A 19,283-nucleotide genomic window follows, 5' to 3' on the forward strand; every position below is an offset into this window, starting at 1 on the left:
AACGACTTATAAAGAAATTAAAAATTCCCCAAAGTCTATTCTGTAAGTCATCCAAAAAAGGCAAAAGAATTGAATCAAGAAGTCAAGGTAGTTTGAAAAACAAAGACATGCCAGAGAGTGGAATGACTACAATATGCCAACTGGGCAAAATGCTTTAGAATTCAGAAAATAGATAGGAGAGAATGAAATGAGGAGATGTGTATTAGTTCTGATGTGACTCTGATAGGCTGATGGACATTTTTATTTGATCATTTTAAGCCTGATTTTCAAGTCAGATGTAAGTATTTTAAAATTGTACCATTTTAGACGAGAGAGAATAAGACATATTAGGAAAATGGAATCCTAATTCCTTTTATCTTTGAAATATTTTGATCCTGGTTGTTGGAGTTTCAAATATACAAATTGTTATTTCATTCATTACTGGAATTGGGTTGAGTTTTAGGTGTTGAAATGCTGATTGTCTTTGTTCTGTTTCCCTCCTTCCCCTCCCCATTTCCTGCCTCCTCTCCACCTCCCTCTAATCCAATCATTTTTATTCTACATCTTTCCCACATCAACTTTTGGGGTCCTATCAGGTGTTCATGACTGGGTATTGCTTCTCTGTCCTGTTTCAACCTTACTCTTTTATTTCACACATATTTCTATAGCATGTTTTGGGTGCTAGGTCCTATTGTGAGCATTTCATTCCTATTACCTCATTGAAGTTTCACAATGGCGTAGCAGGTAGGTGCATGGGAACACGGGAAGATGAAACAATTACTTGTTTTAGGTCATGCAGCCTGTCACTGGCCAGGCCAGCATTTGAAGCCCGGAAGTCTGACGTAAGGGTCTGTGCTTGGCCTCCTGCCTCTGCCCTCGAGAATCTTGGGACTATTGAACCATCTGATATTATTAAGAGGTTGGCAGAGATTTCACTCTCTTTGCTTGTGATCTTATGTTGCGTTTTTAAAAGTATGGAGGTTTACCGATGTTGCTAGACTTTGAGAAGTCTTTATTAAGGCAATTTATAGATTCTGACTAAAATTTGCAAAGAAGAATGTCTTAAGAAAAAAACCCAAATACTTGTGAAACGAACATTTAAATAATTATTATACTTATATGAAAATAATGTTCCGTTTGATATCCCTGGGGAATTAAAGAAGCCTTCAATGTCAAAAATTCCCATCACGATTACACCCCAAACAGCAATGAACCTATCAAACAAACCCATTGCTCTCATGTTGAATTCTGACCCTATCGGAAGAGTAGAGCTGCCCCATTGGGCTTTTAAGGTGATACTCTTTATGGAACCAGAATGCTGTTGTTTTCTCCTGTGGAGCTATTGATGGGTTTGAGCGGGCTCTTAACCATTGCATCACCTAGGCACTTTCCTATCATGGTAAGACCAGGAAAAAGGGGGGCAGGGAGGAAGCAGATATACGTTACATATATGCTCTAGCACCCTCCATGGCTATGTACAGAGAAAACGTGATCACGTCCCACAGGATCATTCTCTGACAGCTGCTTGAATGGAACCAAAAGTGTGCAGCGGGAACAGAGTAGTGTAATTGATAAGATCTTGCTCATGAAGGGCAGTGTTGATTAAAATGATCTGAAGTTATGATTTAATTAAATTCCCTACGTATATCCAGTGCCTCATCTGCTCCCACAAAGATTTTAATCTCACAAGACCTATGAAAGATCGCTGTAAATTGGAATGGACTCAATGGCAGTGGGTGGGTTTTGTTCGATGGTCCGATGTGCTTGGCACAGAGCGGTTAATAAGCAGGTCACAATCCCAGCCTCCCGCAGCTTGCAGGTTAGTGAGTTCCCAGACTGTTGTGATCACACACAGGTGCAACTAGCTAAGTTATGAGAACTAAGGTAACCATTACACATTTAATTTTAAACGGACAAAAATACAAAATTCAAACAATAGACATATTCTTCCTTGGGAGGCAAGACACTTTGGAGAATAGTATATACTTGAAAGTTTATCAACTGAAAAGCTCTTGATACTGAATTTTTCAATATCTTCAATCTATGAAATATCACAGGTGCTAGGAGGGATAACAAGCTCTTCTACAGGATGCTGGAAATATGTTGGATGGCCTTGTAGGAAGAGAAGAAAATAACACCGAGCTCTAAAGCCGGGAAGAAAGGCAATAAAGAAGGGGGAAGCGAGCAGGATGCACTGAGTGGAGAGGAATGGAGGGAGGGAAGGGCACAATGGGGCACCTAAGGTTGCAGCGGTTCCTGAAAAGTCCGTTCTCGTGAGTAATGAGGTCCATGTGACAACGACTCTATTTCGCCTCATTTTCTTGTGTACAGGACCCAAATCTTAAAAACAGAGAAACAATATGTTTATTTTCTAAGATGAAATCTCAATGCGAGAAAGTGGTCATACGGTAAGTAGAACGATCCAAACAGAAGGGCTTTCTGTTGTCACTTAAAAGCCAGGATGCAATCAAGAGTCAGGGGGCGTTAAGAGAAATCTTCAGGGAGACCCATGTCTGAAGCCTATTGTGTGAGCAGAGGTGCAGTTCGTGAATGAAAATGATTATTTTTCAGTGAAGATTTGTGACTGTAAACAACGTGGTGATCAAATAGTATGTCTCCACTAGTCGCTGTGCACCTGCATCGGGACTGTTCGCACACAGCCCAGGGAAGACAGGCACGCTTTGCTCTGAAGAAGCAGTCCGTGTGCAGAATGCCACAGTCCAGCAGCAAGACCGCTGGGCAGCTCCAGGCTCACAGCTGTTGTCTCTGGTCACAGGGAATTTTTTTTGTAAAGTGGTTTTGCTCAAACCTTGTTTTTTTGTGATAGGCAATTTAAGAGGATAAAGTGCGGCTGTAACATTTTGTTTCCTGCTTGGGAAATATGCTGCAACTCTTGTGATATTGAAAACAGCTTATACAAACAGCGCTATGGGAAAAACTCAAGTTTACAAGGGGTTTTCTCATTTCAAAAAAGGTGAAATGTCGATTGATGACAAACTTTGTTGTGGACGTCTGTCAACTTCCCGAATGGATGAAAATGTTTACTCATAGTCCATTTGGAGTTTGTTTCACCAGGTCAGACTGTTAACCAAGCATTCTATTTAGAGGTTCTGAAAAGATTACATAACAGTGTGTGACAGACGGGGTGGGAGGGATGACTGGTTTTGCCACCATGACAATGCACCTGCTCACATAGCCATCTCATTGCGCCAGTTTTTGGCAAAAAGCAGCATGTACGTGCCCCTCACAGCTGACTTGCTTGGCCTTGCTCTGTGTGACTTCTTTTTGTTTCTGCAAATTCAGAGGGACATGGAAGGACAGTGATTTGACGAGGTAGAAGAGGTGAAGAAAAAAACAAGGGAGGTACTGTCAGCCTTCCAAACACATGGGATTGAAAACTGTTTCCAAGAATGGAATCACAGATTTGACAAATGCCTTAGGTGTAATGCAGAGTACTGTGAAGATGATAATGTTGTTTTGTAAAAAATAGTTAAATACATAGCTTTGAAAAAAATCATATTTGGGGGGTCCACCCTCATACAGAGAATGAAGAGAGAAAAAAACTCCAAAACATAATAAAACAACCTCTTTCCTTTCAGTCATTTCTTGACTCTCAAACCTTTGCAGGACAGAGTTGAACTGAACCATAGGGTTTTCAAGGCTTTAAACCTTTATGGATGCTAACCCTGTGTTTATGCGGTGAAGCCGCCGGTGACTTTGACCTTGTGGTTAGCAGGTGAGCATTTGAATAATGACCCACTCGGGCTCCTTTGGGTATTTACTCCAAACTAACCCACTGCCACTGAGCTGTTTCTGACTCAAAGTGGCCCCAGAGGACGGAGTAGAAACCCTCCTTAGAGTTCCCGCGACTATAAACCTTTGCGGAAACAAACACACAGCCTCATTTTCCTCCTGTGGAGAAACTGGTGGGTATAAACCACCATTTTCGCCATTTGTAGCCCACTTCTAAACCTGCTTGTCTATTTCTGACTGTTAGCCTATTGCTATTTTAAAAGCTTGGGTTAAAAATTTTTCAGGTTTAGGTGTATAAAATAAACCACACATATATAATCATACAACACAAAACACTTTCATATCCATGAACTTCTTAACTCTGTAAAGAGAGGAATGCTAATAAACCCACTGCCATCGAGTCAATTTGAAAAAGTAGCAATCCTGCATATCTAATAGACACCTCGAGTGTACAAATCCTACTTCAAAATCCAGATTCCCCCAATTCTCTCCTCCGTGATTCTAGGAAACGAGAGTTGGGGTACCCATAGGGTGATGGTGAAGGGGAGCAACCACCTTAGGGTCATTTTAAAGTCCTTCCTTTAATCCACTACTTTGGGAACGCCTGCTAATTCTACCTTCATATATATCCACAGTGATCCACAACTTATCACCTTTACTGCCATTAACCTGGCTGAAATCCCTGTTATCTCTAATCTGCATCACTGCCTAGCCTCTCCGCTCATCTTCTGCCTTGTTCTGCCCTCCTACAGCCACACCATTTGTAAAAACGGTATCATACTATTGTGTTGAGAAACTATTACACTCAAAGTAGTATCCAAAATCATACCATGGCCTGTAAGCCCCTACATGTTTTGTTCTCTTCCTTTCTCTCTGCTTCATATTCTATTACTTTCTCTTTTTGCACCAACCTCCTGGATGCTGCTCTAAGCATCTCTTCAGGGATTGCACATTTGCTGGCTTCTTTGCTTGAAGTGTGATTCTCCTAGCTATCTACCTGGCATGATTCATCATTTCCTTCAGAGAGCAATGGGAAGAGAAGGCTGTTGTATTGTTCAGAGATGACAGCAGAACTCCATAGTAACGGGGACATCTTAAAGCTAGGAGCGAGGCTTTAAAATAATAATAACATTTTAAAAAACAGACCTTTGCCTATTGCTATTTTAAAAGCTTAGATTAAAAAATTTCAGTTACTAGGTCTATAAATGATATATGTACTTATACAATACAAATATGTTCATGTCTATGGTCTATCTATGATCTTCTTAACACTGAGGCGATAGACATTATTAAAATATATGGATGAGGAATATTTCTTCATAGACTAAAAGAGTTTCAAAATGGCAGTATTTTCACTTTTGATGATGGTGTTGTTTTGTTTTCTATGATGGAAGCTGAAAAGGAAGGTTTTTTCTTATTCAAAAACCTTATGCAGCTACCAAAAATAAGAGTATATAATATATATGTTAGGGGACAAAAAGCAGAGTTCAAAATTATAGACACACAGTACTACTATTTTTATTAGAGTGATGGGATTATAAGTTTTGGCATATACTTTCCTGATTTCCTGAAATAGGCTGACATTAGCAAATAATCATGAAAAAATTTCTTTCCTGTCTTGGTTAATGACACATTTTCTCTTGATCTAGTCCCCCTAAGTCAGCCACTGGACACCATGCAGCCGAGTTCTACACTGACAGACATGGGTTTGCCAGGTGAATTGAAGCGGTCTTTCTTTGAGCTAAGGGACCCACACATGAGTTCAGATTTCACCCATATGTATGTGATTTTACACACATGCAGCACAATAGCTTCAGTAGTTGACCCCAGCCTACTGTCTTAGCGGTGATTCTGACTCAGCACCACTAAAGAGGAGGTCTGAAGCAGTGCATCTTTTGTGGAGCAGAGAGCTTCATCTTGTGAATAGTGGTCCAGGGCAAGAGATGACTACCTGCAAACTAGCCCCTCGCACACCTGAGATCGGGAAGACCAGTGCAGGGAAGCAGTGGGATGGCAACAGAGAGCACCATGTGAAAGTCATAAAGTTGACATGGGGCTGCTCCTCATTGGCCCCTAGATTTAAAATTCGCTAAAGTAAGACACCTGGTTGTATCTTAAATGATAAGATATGCATGACAGTGACATCTTTCTAATTCACCTCTAATCATAATTGGGAAAAAGTAAGTATTGAAGTTGATCTTTGCATAGCAAGATTTTCTCTATAACTAGGCTAATTAATGGTACATGCAAGCTTAAAAGAGAAATATTTAAAATACTAGTGAAAAAGAGGACTTCTACCAGGCCTAATTAGTAATAATTTATCTGCTAAATCATACACCAGGCTTATGTAGTCATTAAATAAGCTGGCCCAATGACATTTATTTGATGATATCTTGTTCACCAAATTTGATTTCCTGTACATACTTGAAAGTAATAAAGTTGAATATTTTCTATTAACTTACACTGAATGGTCTAATAGTCCTAAGAAGTGAATCCTCCACTTATTTTCCAATGCACTTGTAAGGATTTTACTCTGAGGTCGTAGGACTGTGAACTTGTGTCATACTCAGCTTCATTCTGTCTACAAATTTCATTCAGCAATAAAGAAAGAAAGAACAACTTGCAAATAGACAAGGGTCAACCTTTGGCAATGATTTAATATTATAAAAATGTTCAGCGCCCAGGCAATAAAGAAGATCACACACTTCCCAACTGCAGGGACAAAATACTCTTGAGAATCAAGATGCGATGAAAAGAATAGAACAATAGAAATGATGGACAAAGCTCTGTGAGGTATCAGACTCGATGTTGTCAGGTACCTCCAAGTCAGTTAAGACTCCATCCAGCCCTGCACCACCCTCACAATTGTTCTTAGGGTTCAGTCCACTCTTTCAGCCACTGTGTCCATCCATCCTCCTATAGGGCGGTCATTTAATGTTGCTACTGTTAATGGGTACCATTGAGTTGATTCTGATGCATAACAACACTATTTGATAGGGTAGAACTGTCCTGTGGGTTCCTTGGCTGTAATCTTTATGGGAAGAGACTGACAGGTCTTTCTACTGAGGAACAACTGTGTGGGGTTCAAACCACCAACCTTTTGGTTGGCAGACAGGTAGCATTTAACCATTTAACTACCAGGGCTTCTCAGTCACTTAATAGATAGCACTAGTTACATTTAAATGAAAATTCATAAAATGAAGTACAACTAAAATTTAATTCTTCAGCTCCACATTTCATATACTGAGTAACTAAGACATGTGGCTCTCTCTTTTTCCAACGCACTGCCATCAAGTCCTTGCCAGCTTACAGAGACCCTGTAGGACAGGGAGAACCGTCTCTGTGAGTTTAAGGAAGGAGAAAGCCCTATCCTTCTCCTAAGGAGTGGTGGGTGGTTTTGAACCTTGAGACCCAGTGCTCCAACCATATTGTATAGTGAGGCTCATAGAGAATGTACCATCATCCTTAGGAAGTTCTGTGAAACTACCCAGGAGGTACCTATTTCCTAAAGCCATGATCCATTTTTATTTTTATTATTGTAGCAGTTTTACACTTTGTTCTCTTAAAAGAAAAATCTGGTCAGAGCGTTATACTTTCTGTCTTTATCCTTTTATAATATTTTCAAACTCTCTTATAGGTAGATGAGATCTCTTGATCTCATGATCATAAATAGAAACAAACAAGTAAGCACCCACAGAAAGTACCTAGAAAATAGTGCTAGGGACATAATAAAAGTCAACAAAATAACATAATAGATGAGATATTGATTGGGCTGAGCTGAAGCAGGTCAGGGCCCCATTTCCCTGCATGTCACCAGAGGTCAGCAGCAGACAGCGCCAGATAAAATAACCGGTGAAACAAGTGGCCAGCTAACTCGGAAGCAACCAAGCCCACATGGAAGAAGTACACCAGCCTGTGTGATCATGAGGTGTCGAAGGGATCAGGTATTGGCATCAAAGAACAAAAATATCATATCATTGTGAATGAGGGGCAGTGCAGATTGGGGACTCAAAGCCCATCTGTAGGCAACTGGACACCCCTTACCGAAGGGTTGCAGGAGGAGATGAATCAGTCAGGGTAGCAACGATGAAACATATAACTTTCCTCTAGTTATTTTTTCCTTCTAGTTCTTAAATGCTTCCTCCCTTCCCCACCACTATCGTGATCCCAATTCTACCTTACACATCCGGCTAGACCAGAGGATTACACTGGTACAGATAGGAACTGGAAACACAGGGAATCCAGGACAGATGATCCCTTCAGGACCAGTGGTGAGAGTGGTGATACTGGGAGGATGGAGGGAAGGTAGGGTAGAAAGGAGTAACCGATTACAAGGACCCACATATAGTCTCCTCTCTGAGGGACGGACAACAGAAAAGTGGGTGAAGGGAGACGTCAGACAGTGTAAGATATGACAAAATAATTGATAAATTATCAAGGGTTTGTGAGGGAGGGGAGCAGGAAGGGAGGGGGAAATACAGAGTGTTACAAAGGGCTAAAGCAGAAAGCAAATGTTTTGAGATCGATGATGGCAACAAATGTGCAAACATGCTTGTATGGATGGATTGTGGTAAGCCCCTATAAAATGATTGTATGAGCCCCCTATAAAATGATTAACCAACCAACCAAACAAAGCGGTGAGACCAGATGCTCCGGATGTAAAGAAAGCCTGGAAGAGTCGACAAGCAATTCTCTGGGAGTGCGCAGTCCCCATAGGCTAACTGCCACACACTCCACCGTCTGGAGCCTCGTCTGGGAGCTCCCCCTAATAAAGCTAGTGATGTTTCTGCTCTCCCATGTCCTGTCAGTTATGTCCGGGTACCTCAGTTTACCTTATACTTCGTCCATCTTCCTGTACCTCAGTTTCACCTTTACAGATCGGGTTTTCCTTGAATTGTCACGCAGTATCAGGTTTAGAAATATTTAGACAGATTGTCGTAGGAGATGCCCTTTAGAAACCCTTTCTGGTCTACTACACAGCCCGCTGATCTACCTTACATCTGCCATCAGGAGGGAAGCCTTGGACCTACTCCCAGTTCACTGACTGAGCTGCAGGGCCGGACTGGCCCACAGTCGGAAGTGTCCACCTAAGGGCAGGACACATGGTCTCTCCTGCCACTGCCAAGAAGAAACTGCCCTTCAAAGTTCTTGTTAATGATTTCCCAAGGGGAACATCGACTTTATTTTCCATTTCTTGTTTTTGGTTCCAGGGAGCTATAAATTCGTAAAGTGTTTGCCTGATTAAAACCTCAGATTTACAGTGAAAGTCACTGTAAACTCATCACTAGTGGTCAGAGATTTCTGGCAGAGAGGGCTCTTCCTCATTTACTGCCCTGTGGTCCAGGCACCTGATGAAAATACCAAGGAGTTCCTTTGGGATGGATAGGAGGTCGTTTCTCAGATTAACCCAGAGGAGCGAGGAATAAGCCAAGTAAAGGCCCACTGGCAAGCCAATTTCAACTCATGGTGATGCTTTAGGACCGAGGGGAACTGCGCCCTCTTGTTCCCAAGTCTGGGAATCTTCGTGGGAACAGACCCATCACTCTGCTTTCCTCCCACCGCGTGGCTGCTAGGCTTGATCTACGGGGTTTACACAGTCAGCAGCCCACACTGAACCCCGTGATTTAAGAGAGGTCGGGTTTCATCCAGTGTGCTACAGGGGTGGCCTCAAAAAAAGTTTCAATGTCAAACATCCAACAATGTAGTGTTAAAATAACTGTAAGATAAAGAAAACTTTCATTTTGTCCATTTGTGTCAAGTACATTGTGTAAATGTATAGTTTAGGAAGAAAAGTACTAATCCATAAATTAAAATAATTTACTCAAGTAATATTAAATTAAAATAATTTATTAAAAGAGTTTGCATGGGATGTATTGTTTTACATTGTTGTCAGAGTTTCTTTATTTGTTAGAAAATAAGTATCATTCATATAATATAATAATTTCTGACTATAGTTTTATAATTTCAAAATGTAAGAATGGAATACTAAGAAATAATGTCAAAAAAGAAATGACGTTTTATAAGGAAAATCTTTCTCATGGGCTTATTCTGAAATTAAAGTATTTTCTAAGTTTTATACAATTAAAAAAACAAAAAACCAAAGCCACCTTCAACTGACAGATCTTTAGAAACTAACTTTAACTATCATTCCCCAAGAAGAACTCAGATCGTTCCAGTGTATAATTTCAACACAGTGTAGACATTACAAACTGCTTGGTGAAAGGATTAACATATGAATTGTTAAAGTGGTAAAAATTTCAGTCAGGAAGGCAGGAAATGTGGGCGATTGAAGGTAAAATCATATGTGAATACCAATTGAATCCATCCTCTCTTTAATGGAAATGTAGGATGATGTTCCCTGAAGAGGGTTTTCTGAGGCAAAATTCCTCCACCATAGCTGCTAATGAAGAAAGTTTTGAGCTAGAGAAAATTTAATTGAGATATTAATCATTATGTTAGTTGGCTATTTGTTGATTGTGGTATCTTACCTACATTCATTGTTTCATTTCTGTTGGATGAACATAACTGATGAAGGGAGGGAGGGGGAAGAAATGGGGAGCTGATATCAGGGACTCAAGTGGGAAGAGCATGCTTTGAAAATGATGAGGCAGCATATGTGCAAATGTGTTTGACACACTGGATGAATGTATGGATTATGATCAGCAATGTAAGAGCCCCCAATATAAGTATTTTAAAAAAACAACAAAAAGGAGAGGGTTGTGAGTAATGGAGAAGCGAGACTGCAGCCTCTACCAATGTAAAATGCCTGTAAGATGTAAATACTGAGACAATGGATGTGTGTATATATTGTGATTAGGGCTGTATAAGCCCCCAATAAAATCATTTTTTAAAAAGAAGAAACTAATTGATGAAATATCAATAAAAAAAGAAATCATTGCTTACAAGCAACCAAAAAACCAGACTTTTGAGGCAGACATTGATAGTGAGTTGTTCAAATCCCGAGGGTTGACGACCAAGAAGGTGCCGTCTGGCTTTTCCCTCCTGTGAAGACTTGGTCTCAGAACCCAAGGGGCCGTCTCCCCTGTCTCGTAGGACCCCGCCGGGCAGTCGGCATCAGCTCAGGGGTATGAGCTGGTGCATTTGCTTTTTGGTTTGAGGAGGTGCTGAGGCACATTTTGTGAGTCTTTCTAAATGTCCTAATTTAAAAATAACACGGGTGAGAGTTCTTGCGATTTAACATCAGCTGTGATAAGGGGTTTTTAACATTGGCCCCTCAGCCCGAATCCATGACTATTAAATCTAGTCAACTTGCCACTTAGATTTTCCAGGAAAGGAACTTGGAAGTCTCTTTAGACTCCCAGCTCTCTTTCTCTCTGCGATGAATCATTGAGCTTTGCCCCTGTGCCTTCCCCAGTCCCTTTAGAACCCCCCATGCCCACGTGCCGCATTACTTCCGACGCTGACCTTATCACCGGTGGCACCACTGCATCTTGCACCCTCTTTCTGGGTCAAACTATTTTCTGGTTCTTGTTGTGTGCCACTGAGCCAGTTCCGACTCAGTGTGACCCTGTAGGGCAGTGGTTTCCAACCTTCCTCATGCCGTGGCTCTTTCATACATTTCCTCGTGTTGTGGTAATTCCACCCCCCCCACCATAAAATTATTTTTGTGGCTACCTCATAACTGTCATTTTGCTACTGTTATGAATCGGGAGACCCCTGTGAAAGGGGTCGCGACCCACAGGTTGAGAACCACTACGGTAGGGCCATATATCAGAGTTGAGCTACCACACAGGATTTTCTCAATTTAAATCCAACCCCCTTTGTTATATAGGGCCTGTGGTCAGAACACATGCTCCCCCGTTTTAATTTTCCTCTTCATTTTCTACAAGTTCCTCTCTATTGGAGTCAGTGAGGCTCATAGTGATGTGTTGATATATTTCAGAATAGAAGGACAATCGAAGGCTCTTTTTTTTTTTTGTTAACCCTGTTTTAGTAACAATTGCAATGGGCCGAGACACCCTGTCCACTATCGTATAGCATCGCTTCATTTGTCGTTTGGCTGTCCTTTTGCTTATTATGAGCATGTGTGTATGGGTGTGTATGTCATTTGATTTATCCTCAAACATTCTTATTTTAGATTTTTGCTTTATTGTGTTTAACTATTTTGAATCAGTCCTATTTATTATGATCAAATAACTCTATTTGCTATAAGCAGTCTGTCTTAGAGACATTCACATGCCATAGTGGACATTTTATGAATCTCTTACAGATGTTTGAAATCTAAATGGCATGTACAACAGGCTAATCGCAGAGAAAAGAAGCATTCAGAGCGCTGTGAGAAATGTACTTGAATGGTTTCCAACATGGGGTCAATACCCCATGCAGCAGTGATTGGAATGCGGGACCTGGAGCTTTTCACACGGATAGTTCTGGTTACCAGTTTAACACTGTGTGACATTCATAAGCATATCACACAAGAGCAAATGTTGAGAACTTCAGGGGGAAAATCCCTATGTGTTTGTTTTTATTGTTGCTGTTATCATTAGTTTCCATGTTATCCATGTAATGCTGTTATCATTAGCTGACTCCAGCTCTTAGTGATCCCATATGCAAAGCACAACTGCCTCCTGGGGTTCCCAAGGCTGGGACCTCTCAGAATCATATTGCCAGGCCTACCGCCCACGGAGCCTCGAGGTGGGTTTGAACAGAAAAGTTTCACCTAGTAGTTGAGTGCTTAATTATGTGTGCCACCCAGAGGCCCCTTTAGTAATTCTTAATATAAACTTATCAGTTGCAATGAAGCATGCAAGTAAAGCACGATGTCCTTGTGGAAAACCCACTTGTCACTATAACAGATTCTCTGTGGATCTTAGCTGAATCACCTAACCACTCTGTGCCTTAGTTCCTGTGACCGGAAAGTTAATATCACACCAGGGAGGCAATCGATGCAGCTGCATTTACAAATGCCAAGCACCTTACAGGTCTAAGTATTTAGTTATAGTTCGGTGCCCCCTGAGACTCTGGGGAAGTGTCACTAGAGGTGACTCAATCTCAGTGATCTGGTCACTAGTCAGCCTGAGTGCCGGGGTTTGACTTCCATGAAATGTTTGTACACTTCAGAAACCAGATGTCGACACCTGATCCTCACATCCAGTGACATTCCTACTCATGCATATTCACGATCATACCAAACACTCAGGAGTGTTTGGTTCAAGTTGAAGAATGAGATGATTTTTCTAACTCAAACAAACGTGTCAGTGGGAGCACACTTTCAAGTGAAAGACCGTGTTTAGTCCACTCCTTCATTTGTGCAGGCTAGAATCTCACAATAACTTTCTGTCAGAGAGGAGCTAAATTTACACAGCCTTCAGCTCATTCTTCTGATAAGCATATGCAATTGTCTGCTAAAGAAAATCGACCTGAATCAAGGGCAGTGGTAATTCGCAAAGCCTCAGTGGATTTAATATTGTAAACTGTAAAAGGTAAGAGATTATAAAAACAGGGATTATTTCTAAGGCTGTGGTGTGCAGTACAAGTCGCTGAACTTGCTGACCCCTAAACAATGGAAACTGAAGGATGAGTTAAAGCTCTCTTTGATCCAGGTCTATAATCCTTCCTGCCACATGTATTAAGTTGATAGCTGAGGGGGGAAAAGCCAGAGCAAATTCTAGAAGTAAGTAGTCTTTAGATAAAACTAATACTTTGGCCTAAGTTGCACATTTTAATTATTTGGTTTAAGGTTTACTTTAAAATGTTACCTGATTTAAAAAAATAAAAGATTTATGTACATATGGCCAACATTCCTGTTTGCTCAAGCTAAAAATATGTAAGAGGGTTTTTTTTGAGACTTACCAAATATGTAGGAAAAAAATGATAGGACAAGGAACCAGAAAGCAGGTCTTGCTACCAATAAAATTAAATCAATGTTCAAGTGCAAGAAATAAAAAAAAATTTTTATGGCACCTTTAAATTTATTTTCTTTAAAAGAATTACAGCCACTCCTCATTTATTGACATGATTAAGTTATAAAAACCAGGCCAATATGCAAAAATTGGCATTCTGCAAAAAAGGAGGATGATCACATCAGATCACTAAATGGAGGATGACTACATCATTACGTGGCTGCCAAATTACATGGTTACACAACTGCCAAATCACTGAGAATCATGGCCCAACCAAGATGGCACATAACCTCAACCACAAGAGCCAGAGTCAGTCTCATCTCACACCTTGGTATTCTTGATGGCCAAGCTCTGTTGGTAATGCACTACAGAGTTGGATAGTAGATTTTTTAGTATTGTTGTAATTGTGAAATATCATATTACAGGACAGTCAACAATTGAGGAGTAAATAGTTACTAGTGACTAGAATCATGGCATTATCAGATAAGGAAATGAATAATGAGACAGTATCTAAATCTGGCCACTCAATATATAAATGGAAACCAACCTTCAGGGCCATTTTAAGAGTTAATTGTTTCTGATTGAAGTTAGTTTTCATTTGATTTTAAATTGGTTACTGAGATGGTCCAAACACGTAGATTATCTTTCTGCAACTAAACCAACAACAACAACACACATACACACACACATCTGGAAATAGAAATAGTAGTCCATGCCTATAAGGGTGTGGTTCTTTTCTTTTCTTTGTTTAAAGGCTGGAAATGATATAATATCATTTGCAAGTTCTTTCAAGTTGCTACTTTCAGGTGAATTGAGCAAACAAAATGTTAAAAGAAGAACAGTCCCTTCAGAAGAGAGCTCAGTAAAAAAAAAAAAACACTTTAATTTACACATCTTTTATTCTTTCGACCTGGGTCTCAATGAATGTTACAATCCAGAATCCTCACAACACCCCTGTGAGGTAGGTGTGCAAAAGGTACGTGCAAGTAACTACTGACTCTCCCTCAAAGCATCAACTTGAAAGGATGTGCAAGTCGCAGGGACGTTTTGGACTGTGGTTATCCTTGTCTGCCACCTTGACATGTTGGTTTTACTCTACAAGGCTTCCTACCTTACTTCAGAATCACCGAGTTATATGTTCTATATCAGAAGACTAGGGACCATAGAAAGCAATCATTCAGAATTTGAGTTATGTTCATGTATACATTAATTTTAAATACATTCAGTGTTCATATTACACACAGACATAAAATTATTTAAGTTTTTCTTTTTTAGAATACTCCCCATTTCCTGTTCTGAGTAAGAGCTGGGCAAAACTTTATGTTAGGATCTTGTCCATAATCAAGAATGTCCTGTAAATGGTCAACTATCAAAAGAAGCATTGGGAATGACGAAAGGAAACTTTCAAGCAAATTCTATAATGGATACATTCTTTTTTTCTTTTTAAGATAATCGGCTCTACTTTCTAAGCCTGTCTTTATGAAGAAGTAGTCAGTCATTTATTGTGGAATGGATGTGTGATTTGCTTCCCTTACTTAGTATGATGCTGATGTAGGAATTGACCACAGCTCTTAAAACAAAACAAAACAAAACAAAAAAGCCACATGAAGAATAATTACTGAAAAGGACACATGCATGAATTATCATTGAGAACTATATTTAGATAGTATCCTTACATCTATGCTTGGGGAAGTTACCCAACTGATCTTCCTGACTCAGATGAGTCAGACATGTTAACTAGTAAAAATTGGTACTTTAAACACCAGACTTATAGTACAGGCAGTCCCTGGATTGCAAATGAGTTTCCTTTCTAAATTTGTCTTTAAGTTGAAGCTGCACAAAACTCAAAACAGGTATGGTTTATAAAAGTCAGTGAAATGTTTGCCTTAGTATATAGTATACTGTGTTTATTATTATACATAAAAATACCATAGAAATAGTTCCAGAGCCACTAAGACATTTTTAACATACTAATATAGTAATAATAATAATGTTTTAATGCATATTGCAAAGTAGCACTTCTCTGTTATTATGAACCATTGTATGTACTATGAATTTTTAACATAACAGGCTTTACAGGGGTTGGTCTGTAACTATTGGTTGTACAGATGATTCACATGTTCATAACCTGGGTTCACGAATAGCAGTGGGCCATCTCAGAAAATTGGCAAAGTTTTGATATCCTTGAAAGAGTCAATAAAAATGGGATTTGCTTTTTCTCAAAGAGAAGTTTAGAAATAGGTGAGGCTTTTCGATGACCCCAAATTAGACAAAGGCCCTCTGGAAGATGAAGTTGTGCCCCTGGGACGAGGCAGGAAGGAGGAACGACCTTGAACTGGAGGATGTGAAGGACAAACATCCTCCCTCTGAAGATGCTGATGGTAAGGAAGACCATTAACCCATCTTCCAAGATGAAAAAAGATCAGAAGAAAGTGCTGACACTGCAGAAGTGCCATGGTGAGCTCAGCAGCGTGGCTTGGAATTTCAGATCAACAGACACTTCCAAGTCAATGTCAAGGGATGTAAACCAAAGACAGCTAAACTTGATAGAAAAATAACTTGCTCTCTGGGGCTTTGAGACACTAACCAGTTAGAAACAATACTAGATGCAAGTTGTCAGAGGCTATTTTCTTTTTTACAGCTGGCCTGATGGAACTGGAGAGGTGCCAAACTCTTGCAAAATATTCCTCATCAAGACAGCCAAAGCAATGTTGCCATGTTCTGAGGTGCTGGCCAAGTTCCAAGTGGAATTAATCACGTTTTGACCATGAGGGAAATATGGCGCCATGCCATGAAAAAAAAAAAAAAGATGCCTTAGCACAGTGGGTTGATTGTTCTTGCTAATGCTGTCCGTTTTGACACTCTAAAGGCTATTTGTCCGTTGGGCATTGCTTTGGATGATGCTACAGACTTTAAAGGCGTTAACCAAGAGGAAACCCTGCAGGTGCATAAAGTCCATGAAGAAAACTCCAAGAGTCTTGTGACGAAAGTGCTAGTTCAGGAAGTCACTGAACATGAGCAGGTGATCTATGGCACTAGCGCCTTGGACAGGGACCCTGTAAAAAATGACATGGGTGTGAAACAAAGTCCTGCACTTGGCGATACCCCTGCTCTATTGCCATGAGGCTGGGCGGTGGGAGTGGGCACGGGATTGATGGGAGAACAGCGGAATATAGCGTTGAAACAGAATGTCCTTTAGGTTTTTCCAAACAAAATGAAAACCAAGCCGTTCACCCGAATGATAACATGTCGCATGTGGAAAAGAGAATTAGAGACCATTAGCAATTTTCTCTTGGTTCTCATCGTGCTGTGGAATTTTCTCTCAAGTTGTTTGTTTTGCCCTTCTTTCTTTACAGATATCTGATTCTATTTCCAAGTAGCTAAGGTTTCAATATGCTTTCTACCACTTGTATCAACTTCTTCCAAAACCTGTCTGGAACTGAATATGGATGAATCTTCACAATATCAATGCATCATATGTGTGATATGTGTGTAGAGGATGTGTATGAGTGAGTGTGTGTTTGTGTACACATCCCACATACATACACGCACAAGCAAAAGAAAAAAAACCTACAATACCTTAGGCTCTGGGTAGAAATGTAGGTGATTTCACTGTTTTGCATATTTAGGGAAAATTTCAGGCACGTTGGGGGAGGGGTGGTAAATATTTGAATTATGTATGTTATGTATGTGTGCATTCTTAAAAATCATGACTACCCAGATTAATGAAATATGGTATCACTACTCTAAAGAATATTAACAACTACAGCCATATCATATTCCAGAAATTTCCTACTATAGTGATAGGTTTTTCTTACTAGAGCTTTTAAAGATCCATAGTTAAAATTATCACATTAACTACTCATTTTTTAAAATGTTGAATCTCGGCTTTTTGTTTTCAATTATTTCTTCAACATCTGAGTAGCTTTTTAAACTTTTCCTTCCGCGAGAATGATTATCTGAGGAGAAAAGCCTTATGCTTTGGAAATTCAAGATAGAGAGGGTATGCGTGAAAGAACTGGCGGGAAATGAAAGGGAGAAAGGCGTGATGGATTGTGCCGCGCAGGGACGACGTCAGGAGGACACCCCCCCCCCCCCACGTGAGCCTTGTGAAGGCACTACTGCACACAGGCGATTTGCTTGAGACATTTTCTTACTAAAATCACACTGTGTGTGTGTATGTGTGTGTGTGAACTACTAGGTGGAGAGATTTGTAAAATAGAGAATTATTTTTATGAAATCTTACTTGAGTTCTTGTGAACTGGTGGCCAGCATACTTCGAATGCTTTTGTCAGCCAATGGGCAGCCAGACAGACTGTAAGACAGGTCAGGATATTCAAGTAAGTCACCTCTCTAATTAGCTGAACTCTCCCGAACAAACACAACATAAAAATTGAAATAAAAAAGGTTAATGCAGAAAAGCGATGGGGCAAGTGCTGTATACTGAATTTTTATATCGCGAATTCTGGATATATTGAAGTATTAATTCAAGAAAATATATTGATAAACAATTTTAAAAAAGGAAACTATGTGTACTCTTCATTGAAAAGTTTAAAAAGGAGTTTGCGAATTTAAGTAAAAATAAAAGACATTATACAACACAAAGTAGCATGCGGTTAAAGGTCAACATAGAGCAAGTAAAGGGTTAACACATAATTCAACATTTGTACTTTGACAGCATCGTTGAGGTAAGCTGAAAACAATAAATTGAAAAGACAGAATCCACCATGAAAAAAATGAAGTCACACCTTCTATGTGAGGCGTAATTACCAGTCACATGACCACTCCCATCACACCCTGGTGTTGGACATCTGCCACCAAACAAAAACAAAAAACAGCCAAAATAGTAAGTATGTTTTTTTTAAAAAAAAGACTTTAAAAAAGTTTCATTGTTTCCAGTTTAGCTGCAATGTCTGCAAGGGGACTTAAGCACCCTGAAGAAAAGCTGCAAGATGCACAGGGTTAAATGAAAAGGCACCTCCGCACAGTAGAACCTCATTGAGAACAAGCAAATACACAACTAGCCTCTCGCTTCACTGGACCGGCAGTTTGCAACATCTGTACGCCGCGAGTGTCGCATGCTCAAACGGCAAGGCAGACACAAATCAGGTTTAAAAACAATAAGCCAAGAAAGCAGGCGCGCTAAGAAGAAGAATCATTTCACCTCACGTTATGCTTACGTTATTAAATCCTTTTTGCTCTCTTTGCACTGAGGGTACTTGGGTTTGGGACTCGGGATGGTCACCTCCCCGGGGTACCTCCTTTCTTCTAAGGCTTCCTGGAAGGGGTCCAAGTCTTCTGGCTGCAGGCAAAGGACAGCTTCAGAGACACACGGATGACAACTTACGACAGACCCCCAAGAATGCGACTGCTGGCTATGAGACGGTCTCTGCGGTCTCTCCCTCCTCTTTGGACCATACTTTTTACATAGTTATAAAAGGGTAAGCAAGGAAGCATTGGTACAAAAATCACAGAAACCTTTATCAAGCAAAAATATCGAACTTGCGAAGCTATTGGCTTTCAGCATAACCTTCACCTATATCTATACTCTGTCGAAAATGATGTTTCTTCCATCTCTCTCGTCATTCCACCCAAGACTTTGCCACTCCAAGGAATTATCTTGGATTTAACCGGCCCTCGAGGAACCAGTTTTGATTGGAACAACTTTTGGAAGCCTAAGATGTCGTG

At 40.2% G+C, this 19,283-nt stretch overlaps 1 protein-coding gene across 5 annotated transcripts in view; it reads right to left on the reverse strand.

Moving 5' to 3' along the window:
• Positions 1–19,283, reverse strand: part of MYT1L (myelin transcription factor 1 like) — a 286,534-nt gene that overhangs the window by 100,319 nt on the left and 166,932 nt on the right. For all 5 annotated transcript variants that reach the window (XM_075555669.1, XM_075555668.1, XM_075555667.1 and 2 more), the window contains exons 13-14: positions 18,776–18,897; positions 17,842–17,910 (exon numbers count right to left, since the gene is read on the reverse strand). In XM_075555669.1, the coding sequence (XP_075411784.1) occupies positions 17,842–17,910; positions 18,776–18,897 (191 nt within the window). The remainder of the gene's footprint in view (positions 1–17,841; positions 17,911–18,775; positions 18,898–19,283) is intronic.

This window comes from Tenrec ecaudatus, chromosome 8 (genome assembly GCF_050624435.1).
Source record: "Tenrec ecaudatus isolate mTenEca1 chromosome 8, mTenEca1.hap1, whole genome shotgun sequence".
In the NCBI taxonomy this organism is placed as follows: domain Eukaryota; kingdom Metazoa; phylum Chordata; class Mammalia; order Afrosoricida; family Tenrecidae; genus Tenrec; species Tenrec ecaudatus.